At 38.9% G+C, this 18,507-nt stretch overlaps 1 protein-coding gene across 14 annotated transcripts in view; it reads left to right on the top strand.

Annotated features, from left to right (window-relative positions):
• LOC139360962 (ubiquitin specific peptidase 9 Y-linked) overlaps window positions 1-18,507 on the top strand; it is a 210,444-nt gene that overhangs the window by 136,340 nt on the left and 55,597 nt on the right. For all 14 annotated transcript variants that reach the window (XM_071089445.1, XM_071089439.1, XM_071089447.1 and 11 more), the window contains 5 exons: window positions 475-605; window positions 795-1,073; window positions 4,619-4,744; window positions 6,023-6,148; window positions 7,573-7,742. In XM_071089445.1, the coding sequence (XP_070945546.1) occupies window positions 475-605; window positions 795-1,073; window positions 4,619-4,744; window positions 6,023-6,148; window positions 7,573-7,742 (832 nt within the window). The remainder of the gene's footprint in view (window positions 1-474; window positions 606-794; window positions 1,074-4,618; window positions 4,745-6,022; window positions 6,149-7,572; window positions 7,743-18,507) is intronic.

The following is an 18,507-nucleotide window of genomic DNA, read 5'->3' on the forward strand; positions in this document are numbered from 1 at the left end:
TTTCTTTGATGACTAATGATGCTGAGCAGTTTTTCATTTGCTTCCTAACCATTTGTCTATTTTTGAAGAAATGTCTGTTAACATCCTTTGCTCATTTTTAATTGATTATTTGTCATTTTATTATTCAGTTATATGTGGTCAATGCTTGTATTCTCTTTCCATTGTTTTTTTTTTTTTTTTTTTTTTTTTTTTTTTCCTTTCTGTCTCCAGTGGATGAAGGAGGATATATTGACTTGAAGTCTCTGGATAGGAAACCCTTCCCTTCATATTTTGTGTTGGCAGTTAAGGAGTCCTGATTGATCATTAATCAGTCCGTCCAGTTCTAGTTATAAATTATAATATTTGATCTCAGCTTAATTGGGATTTGTGGATATGATTTTTATTTATGTAAAATAATACTTTTCGGCAAATGTGAAACAATAATAGCACATGAGTTACGTTTTATTTTAGTCTGTGTCTTTTTTTCCTTTGCAGATAGAACAGCTGTAGAAAAATTACAAGCTGTTTGTTTGGACCATGCAAAAGTTGGAGAAGGCAAACGTAGTCCACCTCTTGACTCTCTTTTCTTTGGTCCTTCTGCCTCCCAAGTTCTATACCTAACAGAGGTTGGTTTTTGCCTTTGCAAAAATATAATTTTTATATTATATGGTAATGTCAAGAACACTGATAAGACTGTAAAGGAAGTTTCTAAAATAGTCAAGAATTTCTTAGCAATGATCAGAGGAGAAATAGACGTTACTAAGTTATTTTTTAAAATCCCTTTTAATATAGTCTCCTTTTTTTTTTTATTCCAGGTAGTTTATGCCTTGTTAATGCCTGCTGGTGCGCCTCTAACTGATGGGTCCTCTGACTTTCAAGTTCACTTCTTGAAAAGTGGTGGCTTACCCCTTGTACTGAGTATGCTAATAAGAAATAACTTCTTGCCAAATACAGATACGGAAACTCGAAGGGGTGTTTATTTAAATGCTCTTAAAATAGCCAAAATGTTGTTAACTGCCATTGGCTATGGCCGTGTTCGAGCTGTAGCGGAAGCTTGTCAGCCAGTTGTAGATGGTACAGACCCCGTAACACCGGTAATAAATGTTAAGAAACTTTAAAAAATATTTAGTCCTTAATATTTAATAAATATAAACTCTGTGTCTTTTAAGTAGATGATGGAAATAATTCAAAAAATAGCATGTTATCTTAGGAGTTTTTTCTATTAAGTTGTATTTGTTTTCAAAATGTAAAGATTGACTACTGACTATGCTACTTTGAGTGAACTCCCCAGTCTCTTTAAATCCTTTTTTACTTTCAGTTGTTTAATGTAAACGTCACCTGAATCTTTTGTTAAATCATACCAGAAAGATACATAAAGACAGTTAATTATAAAGGAGAGTATATAATTGCCATGCAGCAAACCTCTCTTGCCACCACGACTATAAGTCTCTTTCTGCTTTGCTGTTAGACTTGAGCAGCATCATCAGCAGTTCTCAAGAAGTGCTTAGATTGGATGCAGAAGATGAATTCAATTCTAACTAACGTTGAGTTTACTTATGTTATAAAGGATGATTTTACTAATTTGTGTACTAATAACACAGATTATTATGTTTAGGTATGTGTGAGGTGTTAATCAGGGAAATTTGGATAGTGACTGGATTGTCTGTATATTCTAGATTGATCAAGTTTATTTTGGGTATGAGTCATGCTGTCATAATTGACCTAAAATAAAATGTCTGAGATTTGCTTCAAAATAATTCCGGGGTAGTATAATTCTGTGTTTGTTTCTTGGGGAGTTGGTGAAGCAGTTTAAACTTTTGTTAATAGTTATTCAAGCTAGATAATGGGTATTTGAGGATTTATTATATTTTCTCTGCTTTTATATATTTTTTGAAATGTTTCATCTGAAAAAAAGAAAGTAGTCTTGTGCATGTCAATTTAGGTAATAATTTACAGAGCTCTGTCTCCATCCTGAGTAAGTTTTACTGCTTTCTATGTCGTGGGCTTCATGCATATTTACATAAAAAGAGGTAGAGTTCTTATCATGGTCCTTGTTGTGGGAGTTCACTGAAGTACAAACGATATTTTTGGTATCTTTTTACACATTTCTTTCTGTGTGCATGTTTAAGAAGTGTGCTACCAGAGGACACAGAGATATATATTAATCTCTAATCATATCCTAGTAAGGAGCTTAAGGAAAATTAGTCTTTAAAATATGTTTAATATACCACTGTCTACAATACATACAAGAGGGTTACATTTTAAGAAATTGGAAAATGCAAAGAAAATTCTTAGGGGGTTCTCTCATAGATTTAAAAACTTTTTATACTATTAAGTAAGATTTACTTTTTGCACATTCCACGCTTATTATTCCTTAATTACCATAATTACTTTCCATGGAGAAGCTTCCAATAGAGAATATTTGGTTCTGCCAGTATTAGAGTAAACACTGTTATTTTTTCACTTTGGGGCATTCCTAATCCTTTTTGGAGAGTTATTGTACCAACAGTAATGGTAACAAGACAATTTCAGTGTAAGAACAAGTAACAAGACCTTGCTGACATGAAAAACTCTAGTTAGATTAGCAAAATTCAATTTGCAGTTTTAAAGCATTGTGTAACTTTTTATTCAACAAGTAATTGATATTATGTATATACTTAATATCTACTATAAACCAGCTATTGCTACAGATGCAATGTAGACCTTACCTTACATAATTTCTATCTGCATGCAGATTAATTTATTGGATAATGATGATCAAAATATATCAAGCTCTTGTATGCCAGTCACTGTGCTTTATCTCCATTAATCACAAAGATAACTATATTTGTTGAGCCTTGGCTATTACTTTCTGTTTTGTAAGTGAAAAGTGAGACCTGGAGCCATGAAGTAGCTTGGTCCAAGATGATAACCGTCATCTGAGAATTTGTTTTTTTTTTTGAGATGGAGTCTCTTTTTTTTTTTTTTTTGAGATGGAGTCTCGTTCTGTCACCAGCCTGGAGTGCAGTGATTCCATCTTGGTGCACTGCAAGCTCCGCCTTTCGGGTTCAAGTGAATCTGCTACCTCAGCCTCCCGAGTAGCTGGGACTACAGGTGCGTGCCACCAAACCTAGCTAATTTTTGTATTTTTACTAGAGACAGGGGTTTCACCATGTTGGGCAGACTGGTCTCAAACTCCTGACCTCAGGTGATTCACCAGCCTCGGCCTCTCAAAGTGCTGGGATTACAGGCGTGAGCCACCATGTCCAGCCAGCTGAGGTTTTTAATTCAGTGAAGCTGCTGACTTGGCAACTATATTTTTACCACCTTTGCAATACTAGTGTTTTTGTGTGTGAAATTTTATGTAGTATCACTTGGCAAATCATTTGTGAAAAATTTATTTTAAAATGAAAATAATATGTAAGTAACAGATAAATTATAAAATTCATTGGTTGAAGTTGGAAACAGTGGCTGAAAGTATTTGATCTATTTGGTCTTAACGTTTTGCCCGCCTGACAATTGCAGTAATACCTCCCCTAGACTCTTGAAATTCTTAAAATATCTGTTTTAATATGATGTTTTTAAACTTTTTTTAAACTTTGGGCCAGTTGCAGTGTGTCATGCCTGTAATCCCAGCACTTTGGGAGGCCTAGAGGGGAAGATCATGTGAGGTCAGGAGTCCGAGACCAGCCTGGTCAGCATGGGGAAACGCTGTTTTCTCCTAAAAATGTAAAAATTAGCCGAGTGTGGTGATGTGTGTATGTAATCCCAGCTACTCGGGAGGCATAGGCAGGAGAATCGCTTGAACCCAGGAGGGAGAGGTTGTAGTGAGTCGAGATTTCATGACTGTACTCCATCCTGGGCGACAGATTGAGACTCCTTCTCAAATTAAAAAAAATAATAAAATAAAACTTTACTGTGCAAATAACAGCTGTAGAGAGGATGGTAGGTTAAGCTGTGAGAAGCTTTTAGCCTGCTGTGAAATGAGCATTAGAATGCAGTTGGCATAATCAGCCTTGGGCAAAATAAGGAGCATCCTAAAGACTAAGTTCGTAGATTATAAAGGACAGTTTACTGGTATCCCCATAGGCCTGTATTATGGTAGGCCTAGTCACCTGTGGCAAAAAGGGGGACCAGGAGAAGTTTCTACCCAGAGACACGTTGTATCATTTTTCTCCTGCAAATGAGCCCAAGTGCAGAAATAATAATAGAGTTCATCTCAAATTGGAGTTTCCAGGGTGTCACTATGTGTGTAGTTTATTTCACTTTGAGTAATGTTCAGTATTCAAGGTATGGTAATTCCACATTTTGTTAACATTTGTCTATTGATGGACATCTGGATTATTTCTAGTTTTGGCTAATGGGAGTAAAACTGTCAGGAAACTCATCAACATATCATAGAGCTTCTGTGGATATATGCTTTTATATCTCTTGGGTAAACACCTCAGCACCTCTGTTACTTTGAAGGACAGCTCCATAATGTTGGCAATGTGAAATAATTTTTATGCAAACCCCCATAAACTGTACAGGGGATAAGTGAAGGAATAACATCCTGAAGAAGTGATGATGGATGAGGAGTAAAAAATTTTTTAATGTAAAAATTTTAGGGATTATGGTATATAGTTTTTTCATTTGATGTAAAATGATTCACGTTTTTCAGATTAACCAAGCTACTCATGATCAAGCAGTGGTGCTACAAAGTGCTCTTCAGAGCATTCCTAATCCCTCATCCGAGTGCATACTTAGAAATAAGTCAGTACTTCTTGCTCAGCAAATATCAGATGAGGTTAGTATGAAATTTTGACAGTTCTGGGATCCTGAATGATCTCTTCTTAACACATAAATAAGTTAAGCTGTAAGAATTTGAGGCTAAATATTGTAGACCCAAAACACTTCAGTCTGTATCTCTATTTATTTATTTAAAATTTCATAAGGTTATGTTTGACCTGATAGCTGCTAATATTAATATTACAGCTTCATAAATTTTGAAATTTTTAAATAAGCTTTTTGTGTTTTAATTTACATTGCACAAACTAGATCAAGTAAGTTTTGGTATATGTTTAAACTGCTCACACAAGCAAGGAATAGGATGTTTACATTGGCTCCAGAAGTTTTCTTGTGATGTTTATTCTCTTAAATTTTACATAAATGGAATCATATACATTGTACCCCTTTGGGTCTGGGTTGTATCTATCAGCAAAATTGTGAAAGTCGTCCATGTTGTTATATATTTGTGTAGCTTATTTCACTTTGGGTAATAGTTTATGTATGGTTACTCCACATGTTGCTAATTCATTCATGTGTTTTTGGACATTTGGATTATTCACAACAGTCTAGTTTTGACTTCTGTGAATAAAATTTTTAGGAAGCTCATCAAGTCATAGTGCTTCTGTGGACATATGTTTTTTTTTTGTTTTGTTTTGTTTTTTTTGAGACGGAGTCTCACTCTGTCACCCAGGCTGGAGTGCAGTGGCCGGATCTCAGCTCACTGCAAGCTCCACCTCCCGGGTTTACGCCATTCTCCAGCCTCAGCCTCCCGAGTAGCTGGGACTACAGGCGCCCGCCGCCTCGCCCGGCTAGTTTTTTGTATTTCTTAATAGAGACGGGATTTCACCGTGTTAGCCAGGATGGTCTCGATCTCCTGACCTCGTGATCCGCCCGTCTCGGCCTCCCAAAGTGCTGGGATTACAGGCTTGAGCCACCGCGCCCGGCGGACATATGTTTTTGTATCTCTTGGATAACCACCTCTGCATAGCTAAGTAATTTGACTGTTTTTATTTTTAAAATTTTATGAAAAATAGGATAAAGCCATATGAGGCTTGAACCTGAAGCACACTTTGTGGATATTGCCATATCTTCCCTTCATATGGGAAGTCATATTTTTTGACTTCATGTTAAGATATTAAAAATGAGACTAAGGGAACTTTTGTCTTTAAAGGCAGGTCTGATGATGTTTACTTTTACTGCCATTTCCACTTCGTTCACAAAGAGAGATGTTTTGTTTTCCTGATTATTCACTTTAACGTTCTGTCAGCACTTTTAATTATTTCTTTCTTTTCTGCAGGCTTCAAGATATATGCCTGATATTTGTGTAATTAGAGCTATACAGAAAATTATCTGGGCATCAGCATGTGGGGCATTAGGACTAGCATTTAGCCCAAATGAAGAAATAACTAAAATTTATGAAATGGTAAGAATTGTTACAGAAATCGATTTTAAGAAAATGTTGCTTGATTGTACATGTGATTAAATTTTCATCATTTCTGTCACCTTATAGACCAAGTCGCTTGTATCTAATAGTTTAAAATTAATTTCTACTTAAAAATAGAATATGTAGTTTTATTTTGAAAATAAAATAGGAGCCTGCCATGAGGCAGCTTTCTTTTCCTCCTTTTTAAAAAGACTTCTCATTGACTCAAATATAGTTATACCATAGTGAATCCACCTCTCCCTGTTTTCTTCCATTCTTCATTCTTCATGAGTTTGTCCTGTGTAAATTTTTGGTTAATTGTCTCTTTGGGAATTATGGCATTTAAATTTTACTTGGCATCAGGCACAGTGGCTCACGCTTGTTAATCCCAGCACGATAGGAGGCTGAGGTGAGCAGATTGCCTGACGTCAGGAGTTCGAGACCAGCCTGGTCAATGTGGTGAAACCCCATCTCTCCAGCGGGTGAGGGGTGGGGGAAGGGGGGAAGGGAAAGGGGGGAAATCAGCTGCACGTAGTGGCACAGACCTGTAATCCCAGCTATGTGGGCAGCTGAGGCATGAGAATTGCTTGAACCCAGGAGGCAGAGGGTTGCAGTGAGTGGAGATCATGCCTCTGCACTCAAGCCTGGGCAACAGAGCAAGACTCTGTCTCAATCAATCAATCAATTTTACTTGGTTCTTTTAGAACACTCAAAAGCAGGAAGAATGTCTACCATTTAGGTATCATCACCAGCCTTCTGGTACATTAAGCAAGCTATTTATAGAAATAAGACTGTGTTTGGCTCTTTGACATCTATGATATTTACCTACCCCTATAGAACCCTGATGGTCTCCGTTAAAATACACATTAGTGGGTTTAAATATATGTTAGTGTAGTTAAAAGGAGAAAGTGAGTCATGGTATTATACAACTTCCCTTTTTGGAATAGTTGGATGGTTATTCTGTTCCAGATATATAAGTCTTAGTTACATTTTGATGGATAGTGGCAGATTAAAAATTATTAGCTACCTAGTTGGTTATGTTTCAGGTTGCAGAAGTCTTCCATGGGCTTCCTGAACATTTGTGTTATGATCGATTTTTGAATGAAATGACTTATAGGTAGACTCTACGGTAGAACTAGTCAAAGACCCAAACCACAGTGCCAAAGTGATTCTGTAGTAGCAGTTATGATTGAAGCAGGTCACTCACATCCAGAAGAACATAAAAAGTGAGGAGTACCTATCATCGAATGTGCTTCTTAAATCCCACTTGGAGTATATCCCAAAGAGCTTCTGTAGCGACAAGTGAAGAGTCTGAGGCTGCATGGTCTTTACTGAGTAGGCAATTGTAAATGGTAACTAGAGAGTTTGTGAATTTCTTCTTGAATATGTCTCTAGGTAACTTGCTCCTGATTCTAATTTTCCAGACCACCAATGGAAGCAATGAGCTGGAAGTGGAAGATGAACAAGTTTGCGGTGAAGCACTGGAAGTGATGACCTTATGTTTTGCTTTACTTCCAACAGCATTGGATGCACTTAGTAAAGAAAAAGCCTGGCAGACCTTCATCATTGACTTACTATTGCACTGTCCAAGCAAGTATGTGATTTTTATATTTAATTTGAAGGAAAGCTTACCTTACCATTTCAAGCAGAAATGAATGACTTCTAAAGAAAATTTTTTTCCAGAAGTGAAGGAAGGAACCCTTTTACTTGCCCATGTAACACCTTGAAGTGTAGAAGAGTTTTTTAAAAAACATGTTCCACTTCACCTAAACTTTTGTCTCTGCAAGATGCCAGCACTCATTTTTTTTTTCTTTGGCCTTTCTTATTGTAGTAAAACATGTAATTATATACATAACACAAAATTAGCCACTTTAACCTCTTTTATAAGTTAGTTTTGTTTATTGGCATTAATTGCACAATATTGTGCAGTTATGACTGGCATATGTTGAATGATTGCAATATCTCAAAAATATTTTATCCCCCTCAAAATATTTTTTCACCCTCTAACAAATTCTTTTAATCAATGACTCCCATTTTCACTACCCTCCAATCTATAGTAACTTAAAATATTTATTCAGTTTCTATGCATTTACTATTTTAGGTACCTCATATAAGTGGAATCACACAAATTTGTGCCTTTGTATCTAGCTTGTTAGCTTAGCATAATGTTTTAAAGATTCATCTATGTTGTAGCATGGTCAGAACTTGATTCATTTTCAGGGGATACTCTCTTGTACGTGTATACTAGATGTTTTTATACATTGGTCTGTTGATGGACACCTGGATTATTTCTACCTTTTAGCTGTTGAGTACTATTATTGTGAATATTACTATGAGCACAGATCTCTGAGTTCCTGTTGTCAGAGCTGTTGAGTCTATTTCTAGAAATGGATATGCTGGGTCATAGGGTAAGTTGTGTTTAACTTTTGAAGATCTGCTGAACTTTTTTAACATTGGCTTCAGCACTTTACACTCCCAACATCACTTTACACAGGCTTAAGTTTCTCCACATCCTCTCCCACACTATTTTCACTTTTGTTAATGGCCATCCTAATGTATATAAGATGGAACCTCATTGTGGTTTATATTTACATTTTCCTCATGACTTGACTAATGTAGTGATATTGAGCATCGGCTCTTGTGATATTACTGTTCACTTGTATATCTGCTTTAGAGAAATGTGTATTCCAGTTTTTATACCATTATTGAATTTGATTATTTTTTGTAGTGAGTTTCTGTATATATTCTGGATATTAATTCCTTACCAGACTAATGATTTAGAGACATTTTCTCCTATTCTCCAGAATTTATTTCCACTCTGTTGTTAATGTTCTTTCATTCACAGAAGTTTTAAATTTTAATGAAGTTTAATTTGTGTCTTTTTTGGTTGCCTGTATTTCTGTCATCCTCAAGATAGAAATCATTGGCAAATTCAGAGCAAAAGCTATTTTCTCCTACATTGTTTTCTAAGAATTTTATATTTTTATAGTTCTTAGTTTTAGGTCTTTCATCCCATTGGAGTTGATTTTTGTGAATAATTGAAGCCAAGTGTCCAACTCCATTCTTTCGAATGTGGATATCCAGCTTTCCCATCATTGTGAATAGAGTGGTCTTACCCCCATTAAGTGGTATTGGCACCTTGCTGAAGATACAAGGGATTGTTTCTAGGCTCTAAAATTACATTTCTTTCGTCTATATGCCCGTCCTTAGGCCAGTGCCACACTCCTGATTACTTTAGCTTTGTAGTACGTCGGAATGTAAGTCCTTCAACTTTGTTGGGGTTTTTCTTTTGTTCATTTGTGTTTTGGTTTTCCATAGGTTTTTATTTGTTTTTGAGGTTATTTAGACCTTTCTAGGTTCTATAGAAATCCATATAAATTTTAAGTCGGAGATGGTATTGAATCTCTCTCAAAAGAGTGATTGCCGGCTGGGCGCGGTGGCTCAAGCCTGTAATCCCAGCACTTTGGGAGGCCAAGACGGGCAGATCACGAGGTCAGGAGATTGAGACCATCCTGGCTAACACCGTGAAACCCCATCTCTACTAAAAAATACAAAAAACTAGCCGGGTGAGGTGGTAGACGCCTGTAGTCCCAGCTACTTGGGAGGCTGAGGCAGGAGAATGGCCTAAACCCGGGAGGTGGAGCTTGCAGTGAGCTGAGATCGCGCCACCGTACTCCAGCCTGGGCGACAGAGTGAGACTCCGTCTCAAAAAAAAAAAAAAAAAAGTGATTGCCACTTAACAGTATTAAGTCTTCCAAGTCATGAACATGGGATATGTCTTTTCATTTACTTAGGTTCTGTTTATTTCTTCAACACTCTTATTTCTTTTCTGCTAAATTATTTCTAAGTACTGTAGTACTAACTTGCTCTTTTTACTGCTCTTATGGATGGAATTATTTTCTTAATTTTCTTTTGGGATATTCCTTGCTAGTATATCGAAATACAACTAATTACTTTGTATTAATTTTATTCATCCTGCAATTTTGTTAAATTTCTTTATGGATTAGAGGTTTTTTTACAGTAAGATCATGTCACTTGCAGATAACATAGTTTTACTTCTGTCTTTCTTTTTTGGACCAGTTTTATATCTTCCCTTTTTTGCCTAACTACTCTACTGCCTTGATTAGTATTAGTAAGAGCAATCATACTTACCTTGTTCCTGATTTAGGAAAAACTGTTAGTCTTTCACCATTTAGTGATGTTGTTATTCCTGATCCAGACCCCTAGAGAGGGTTCCTGGATTTTGGCCAAGTCCACAGAGTAAAGTGAGAGCAAGTTCATAGAGAAGTAAGGAACCAAAAGCAATACTACTCCATAGGCAGAGCAGCCCTGAGAGTTGCTAGTTGGTTATGTTTATGGTGATTTCTTGATTACATGCGAAACAAGGTTTATTTATGCTAAACAGGTGGATTATTCATGGATTTTCTGGAAAAGGGGTGGGAATCTGCTACTCCCCACTCCCAACCCGCCTGAGGGTTTCTCCCTTTTTTGAACCGTATAGGATAAAGTCTGGATGGTGCCCATGGTATTTGTAAAGTGATATGGTGCTGGTGGGAGTGTCTTTTAGCAAGCTAGTGCTTTATAATTAGTGTATGATGAGCCAGCTTCTTTACTGCATCCTGTTTTATCAGCAGGGTCTTTGTGACCTGCATTTTTGTGTGGACTTCCTGTGGGAGTCACTGTGGTTCAAATACCTGTGACTGTGTTAGCTATTAGTTTTTCATATATGGCTTTTATGCAGTTGAGAAACTTCTATATTCCTAGTTTTTGAAATCAGTTTTATTATGAAAAGGTGTTTACATTAGTTTGAATAATTTTTTTTAATCAATTGAGATAGCCTTGTTATTTTCTTCATTGTATTTCTGATGATGTTGTTACTGCAAAAAGTTCCTGATCCAGATCATAAGAGAGTACTGTTCGGTCTCATGTAAGAAACAATTCAAGACGAGCCCATAAAGTAAAAGAAAGTTTATTAAGAAAGTAGAGGAATAGGCTGGGTGCGGTGGCTCAATCCTGGCACTCTGGGAGGCCGATGCGGGTGGATCACTTGAGGTCAGGAGTTCAAGACCAGCCTGACCAACCTGGTGAAACCCGGTCTCTCGTAAAATACAAAAATTAGCGGGGCATGATGGCAGGTGCCTCTAATCTCAGCTACTTGACAGGCCGAGACAGAGGATCACTTGAACCTGGGAGACGGTGTTTGCAGTGAGCCGAGATTGCACCACTGCACTCCAGCCTAGGTGGCTGAATGAGACTCCCTCTGGAAGGGGTGTGGGAGGGGCAGGGGAAAAGAAAGTAGAGGAATAGAAAAATGGCTGCTCCATAGGCAGAGCAACCCTGAGGGCTACTGTTTACCCATTTATATGGTTATTTGTTGATTATATGCAAAACAAGGGGTGGGTTATTCATGCTTTCCATTTTTATACCATGTAGGGTAAACTTCCTGACATTGCCATGGCGTTTGTAAACTGCCTTGGCGCTGGTGGGACTGCAGCAGTGAGGACAACCAGAGGTCACTCTCATTGCCATCATGGCTTTGATGGGGTTTACCTGGCTTTCTTAGTGCAACCTGTTTCATCAGCAGGGTCTTTATGATTTGTATCTTCTGCCACCCTCTGTCTCGTCCTTTGCCTTAGAATGCCTAACCCTCTGGGAATGCAGCCCAGAAGGTCTCAGCCTTATTTTACCTAGCCTCTGTTCAAGATGGAATTGGTCTGGTTCAGAGGCTTTTGACAATAGATTAAGAATCAATTCATATGTTTAAACACCCTTACGTTCTTGATAAATCCCACACTTCATTATGGTACCTCGTACTTTTAATATGCTGCCGTATTTGTTGCTAGTATTTTATTGAGGATTTTTGGATGTATATTATTGTCAATGAAAAGAATCAAACTCTGTAGAATATTTGAAGAGGTTTATTCTGAGCCAAATATGAATGAGCATGGCCCATGACCCAGCCCTCAGGAGGTCCTGAGAACATGTGCGCAGGGTGGTTGGAGTGCAGCTTGGTTTTATACATTTTAGGGAGGCATGAGACATCAATCAGATACATTTACGAAATACACTGGTTTGGTCCAGAAAGGTGGGACAACTCAAAAGTGGATGACGGGGGCTTCCAGCGTATTGGCTAATTTAAACATTTTCTGGTTGACAGTTGGTTTTATTGAAAGACCTGGGATCATAGAAAGCACATGTTCAATTTATAAAAGATTGTGGAGATCAAGATTCTTTTGAAGTCTTTTTATAGTGGCTGCCCTTAGAAACAATAAATGACAAATGTTTCCTATTCAGATCTTGAAAAGGTGCTAGACCTTTAGTTAATCTCTTTAGAATTAACAGGACTTGGAAGAAAAACACTTAGCTATGTTAATAGAGATTTTTTACAGATGCATATTTTCTCCCTCAAAGGAAAGCTGCAGAGCTGTTTCAAGACATAGCTAAGAAACATGTTTTGGGGTAAAATATTTTGATACTCTTCCTTATATCATAATGTTATGCCAGAGTCATACTGGAAAGTCAGTCACGATATATCGGGTTAAATAAAACCCATCTGATGAGGATTTATGATTTGTAGGGAATGACTCCCCAGACCCCTTAGACAGGAATTTGGGCAACATAAAACTATCAGACCTTAGTTCTTATTGTTAAAATGTATTGTGTTGGTCTCTACTTTCCCCTTCCCCTTCCCCTTCCTTCCCTCCTTCCCTTCCTTTCTCCTTACCTTTTGATTCCCTCCCTCCCTCAGTCCCTCCCTCCCTCCTTCCTTTTTTTTTGGAAAAATATTTGTCTAGCTTTGTTAGGTGAATAGTATTGGTCTTATAAGTTAAGAAATACAGGTTGAGTATCCTTTATTTGAAATGCGTGGGACTCAGAAGTGTTTTGAGTTTTAGAATGTTTGCATATCTTGGTGATGGGAAACCAGTCTAAACAGGAAATTCATTCGTTTTTCATCTACCTTCATGAAGGTAATTGTGTATATTTAATAGTTTTGTGCATGAAACAAAGATTGTGTATAGATTGAGGGATGGAGTTTTTCACTTGCGTCATGTCAGCACTCAAGTTTCAGATTAGAGAATATTTCTGATGTTTGTGTTAGCGATGGTCAACCTGTACCGTCTTGTTTTAAAATAAATGATTTTGGAAAAGGGAAAAATTTGTTTTAACTCTTTGAACATTTGATAGATTTCAACAATTGAACAGTCTGGTCCTGGTGAACCAGCTATGTTTTCTGGTGTATACACCCTGGAGCTCATGGTCATGCACCAGGAAGATTTAGGGCACAGACACACTGATGGTGTTTAGGAGCGGAGGTTTAATAGACAGAAGAAGAGAGAAAGAGAAGCAGTTGTCTCTATAGAGAGAGGGGTCTCCAAGGGGAAAGGACTGGCTGGCAGCCCATGCACTAGATTTTCTAGCCCAGTTGGAGAAGGCTGTGTCTGATTTACATAGGACTCACAGATTGGTTTGATCAGGTATGAGGTTTACATAGTGTGCAAGGAAGGCTGGTTGCCTCACCCTAATCTTTTTCTTTTTTCTTTTCTTTTCTTTTTTTTTTTTTTTGAGAGGGGGTCTTGCTCTGTCCTCCAGGCTGGAGTGCAGTGGCACAATCTTGGCTCATTGCAACCTCCACCTCTTGGGTTCAAGCAGTTCTCCTGCCTAAGCCTCCTGAGTAGCCAGTAGCTGGGAATACAGGTGCACACCACCACACCCAGCTAATTTTTGTATTTTTAGTAAAGATGGGGTTTCACCATGTTGGTCAGGCTTTTACCTAACTCCTGACCTAGTGATCCTCCCACCTGGGCCTCTCAAAGTTACTGGAATTACAGGGGTGAGCCACTGCGTCCAGAGGCCCCACCCTAAGGTTATTATGCAAATTGGGTTGTACCAGTTGATCGAAGCCATCTTTTCTGCTCCTTACTGTACACTGGCTGACAGAGAAGGTAAGATGGAGCCACCATCTTGAAAATGTCTAGTCCCTTGTTCCTGCCTGCCTTCACCTGTGCAAGCTTGCAGCTTGCTTGTCTATGTCTGCAAATCTACTTTACAGGCTGCTCTTTGTTGGAAAATGATTTGGGGCTGCTTTTCATGAAAAAGAAAAGCCTTATCAAGGACTCCCACACCTATCTGCCTGAGTAATTTTTTCTTAACTCCTGTATCACTGGGGTTTTCTTTTTGATAGATGTGAGCTTGTGAAATGTCCCTTTTTCCTGGAGTAGACTCTTTTGGAGTCACCAAAGTGCTGTTTCTTTATATTCTAGTGTTGACTGGAAAGAGGAAAGCATGATTATGAGAGACAGGACTAGCTGGATTTCCTAGGCCAACTAACAATTCCTAAGCCTATCTGGGAAAGGTGACTGTGCCCACCTTAACGGGCTTGTAACTCAACTTACTCCTGACCAATCAGGGAGTAAAGAGAACTCACTAAAATACCAATTAGGCTAAAAGCTGGACATAAAGAAATAGTTAAATCATCTATCGCCTGAGAGCACAGAGGGGAGAGACAATGATCTGATATAAAGTCAGACATTCGAACTGGCAGTGGCAACCCTGTTTGGGTCCCCTCCCATTGTATGGGAGCTCTGTTTTCTCTCTTGTTAAATCTCACAACTGCACACTTTTCTGGTCTGCGTTTGTTCTGGCTCAAACTGAGCTTCCACTCACCTTCCACCACTGCTGAATGCCGCCATTGCAGACCCAACATTGACTTCCACCCCTCCAGATCTAGCAGGGTATCCACTGCATTTCTGATCCAGGGAGGCACCCACTGCTGCTCCTCATTGGGCTAGAGGCTCGCCATTGTTCTTGCACAGCCAAGTGCCTGGGTTCGTCCTAATCGAGCTGAACACTAGTCGCTGGGTTCCACGGTTGTCTTCTGTGAGCCATGGCTCCTAATAGAGCTGTAACACTCACTGCATGGCCCAAGGTTCCATTCCTTAAAATCTGTGAGGCCAAGAACTACAGGTCAAAGAACAGAAGGCTTGCTGCCATCTTGGGAGCAGCCTGCCACCATCTTGGGAGCTCTAAGAACAAAGACCCACCACTGACAATTAGAGGGTTGGTACTCTTAGCCCCAGGGAGCAGTTTCTAGGAGGGGAGAGCATCTGAAGGTCAAGTTGACTGCTGGTGGCCAGTAGGTTATTTAATCATGCCTATGTAATGAAACCTCCTTAGAAAACCAAGAAGACAGGCTTCAGAGAGCTTCTGGATAGCTGAATATGTAGTTTCCTGGAGGCTGGTGTACACATAAAAGCAGACATCAAGAAACTTTAATGCCAAATGTAAGGTAGTTTGTTTTGTTTTGAAGGTCTGCATTTAACAGTGTTTCAAGAATTTTAACCTATTAAATAAAAATACTCCAACTGAACCTAAAAACTACACTTTATAAACCTTATAACAGATGTTTATATTGGAACAGGAATTAAAAGAAATTAAAGAGTGTAAGCAAAAACTCAGTTGTATGTAAGAAAACCCAGTTTCCCCTAAGGAAGAGAAAGAGCTGGAGCCCTTTAAAAAGTAACTGCCTGTTTTTCTGTGGCTAGTGAGCCTTATCTTTCCTCCTTTCCCAGGCATGGTGAAGACCCTGGTTCTCTAGCTGTGCAGCTGCAAGGTCGCTAGACAGATACACTCAAGTCCCAAAACATGTTTTTCCTTGAAAAGTAAGAAATGATGTAATGCATGCCTCAATTAATTGAATAACTGTCTTTGTTTCTCACTTCTGTAATATGCTTCCTGCTGCACAGATCTCCCCCACCCCAGGAAATGCTTAAAAGTAGCTCTTTGTTCAGGGCTCAGTCCTTTGGATGTTAATCCAACTGGGCCAGTGCACCTAAATAATAAATACCCTCCTGAACCCCATCAGTCTCTCTGATTCCTTAAAAAATCCCACAGCAATATCTAAACGATTCCATGATTGATTAATACTGCACAATAAGTTTTATTCTAGAGTGATAATGGTTTCTTCATGTTAACTGCATAACAACAAGCTGTTTAAAAAGAAAGGAAAATCAGTTGGTATGTCAGTGTGAATCTTAAGCATATGTTTGGTTTGGGGGAATGATCATCAGTGTATTTTTTATCAGAAATATTTATTGTAAAAAATAAGGCTTTTGATTTAGAACTTTCTGTCTCTGATGTATTTTGTATCTTCATAAAGACAAAGGCAATATCTCAGTTGTTTCTGTGTATCTGCTTGGGGGAGGCTGCTTCATACCCCTTTAGACTCGGGGCATTCTAGGAGGAAAAAGAAAGAAAAACCAACATCATTTCAGAGTTTTCTGTCATCCAAAAGTAATAAAACACAATTCTGGTCTTTTATATAGCACTGGGTCACTGGCTATAGATAAAAATTAGAGCTTCCAAAAACAGTCTACTGCTCACCAGTATGCTTTTATATTTGGGTGTATATGTGCATAAAATAATGACAATTGGGTAAAGAAGCTTTGTCGTTATTTATTTTAAAGTCACAGTGCTTAAAAATGCCTTGTAATACTAAATAAATCACTTGGGTATTTCCAGTCCTGCTTCCAAGTGTTAAACTATGGGTGAACTTGTTTCAGGCTATGAGGCTGATTAGGGCGTCTTGCAGCTAATGATGTATTCTGCTCAGCCCAGTTCTAATGTCATGAGCAAACAGACTGACAATCAAAACTGATAGATTTTCCTCTACACATACTTTAACATAGATTCTATCCCTTGTGCCGAGCCCCAGATTTTCTTCAGCTGTTTACACACTCATTGACCTGTTCCAACCCAATCTTCATGTTAACAGTACACAGGGACTTTTTATTCCTCAAGCACAACAGGATGTAGAAGGCAAGCTCCTTAATTTGAACCATAACCTCCTGGGCGAAAGTTGCAGTCCAAAACGCCTGAGAGACCAGGCCTTTGGTACACGCCTCCAAACACCAAAGGTGTTGGAAGCCATGCCTTTTCATTAGCCCAAACCATATCACAAAGAGGCGGTATGGATGTGACTAGTCCAATGGCTGGGCCATTAACTGATAAAACAATAGGCTTCTTACACTAAATGAAAGTATTCACAAAGTTTTTGCTAGTATCCACTCTTTTAATGCTTGCCCTTTTTCTGTCATTTCTTAAATGCTTCACAAAGAACACAAAATCAAGGCCACAGCCAAAGACGCTGTCAGCTGCGCTAAGCAGCACGAGCTTGCTGTCATTGGCAGCAGGCCTATTCAGAGGACCCTGAATTTCTTTCATTACTTCTGTATTTAGTGAGTTAGTCTCTGTTGATTTAGTTTATAGCAGGATTTGAGTGAAGTCATCTTTAGTCCTCATCACAGTGTCTCTGTATCTGTCGGCACTTTGTTAGCCTTGTGCTGAAATGCACCCTCTTGACAAAGGGCTGGTCTCTTCTGTCATCAGTAACCTTTCTTTCTTTTTTTTTGAGATGGAGTTTCTGGAGTTTCACTCTTGTTGCCCAGGATGGAGTGCAATGGTACAATCTTGGCTCACTGCAATCTCTGCCTCACGGGTTCCTGCTATTCTCCTGCGTCAGCCTCCCGAGTAGTTGGGATTACAGGCATGTGCCACCATGTCCGGCTAATTTATTTTTAGTAGAGATGGAGTTTCTCCATGTTGGTAAGGTGGGTCTCGAACTCCCGACCTCAGGTGATCCACCCACCTTGGCCTCCCAAAATGCTGGGATTACAAGAGTGTGCCACTGCACCTGGCTTGTCATCAATAACCTTTCTTCTCCCACCTCTCACTCTTGGAACAGATGTTTGCGTGTTTGCTGCTCCATGGGCTGTTAATGGATCCATTAATAGCAATGTACTTTCTTCCTGGTTACCTGAACCTGTGGCCCTGGCAGCAGTCATCAGGCCAGACATCTGACGCATTAGTGGGTGGATCTGGGGCCTGTTCTCCATCCCAGCCTGTTTTTCCATCCCAACCTGTTCTTCCCTGGGATCTGATAAATCTCTGCCTGGCTTCTCTGTTGCCACCTTGAGCACCACTGTGTCCTGCTGATCTGGCTCAACAGGGTCCAGTTTCTCAGGTTCCTGAAAGCCACCCACTCTGTTCCTAGTGTTATTGGGGCTCTGAGGTGCAAGTGTCTTGATAGTTGAATTTACTAGCTCCATATTATTTGGGTTGGAGAGAGATGAAGCTGTGCTCCTAAAGTTCTGGCTGGCAGCAGACAACTGGCTGCTTTTGTACTTGTAGTCTTTGCTAATCGCTAGCGTCTTAGTTCTTAGAAAAGTTGGTTTTGGTAGGGCTAGTGATTTCTTTTCTGGCATTGTTTGAAGAAGTTCTACCTATTCTGGCCAGTGTGTTTTCTTTCTCTTTTTCAGTGTGGCATCTGTTAAAATCATGAATACATTGCTCATAGTTCACGA

The sequence above is a fragment of the Macaca nemestrina genome, chromosome Y (genome assembly GCF_043159975.1).
Source record: "Macaca nemestrina isolate mMacNem1 chromosome Y, mMacNem.hap1, whole genome shotgun sequence".
Lineage (NCBI taxonomy): Eukaryota > Metazoa > Chordata > Mammalia > Primates > Cercopithecidae > Macaca > Macaca nemestrina.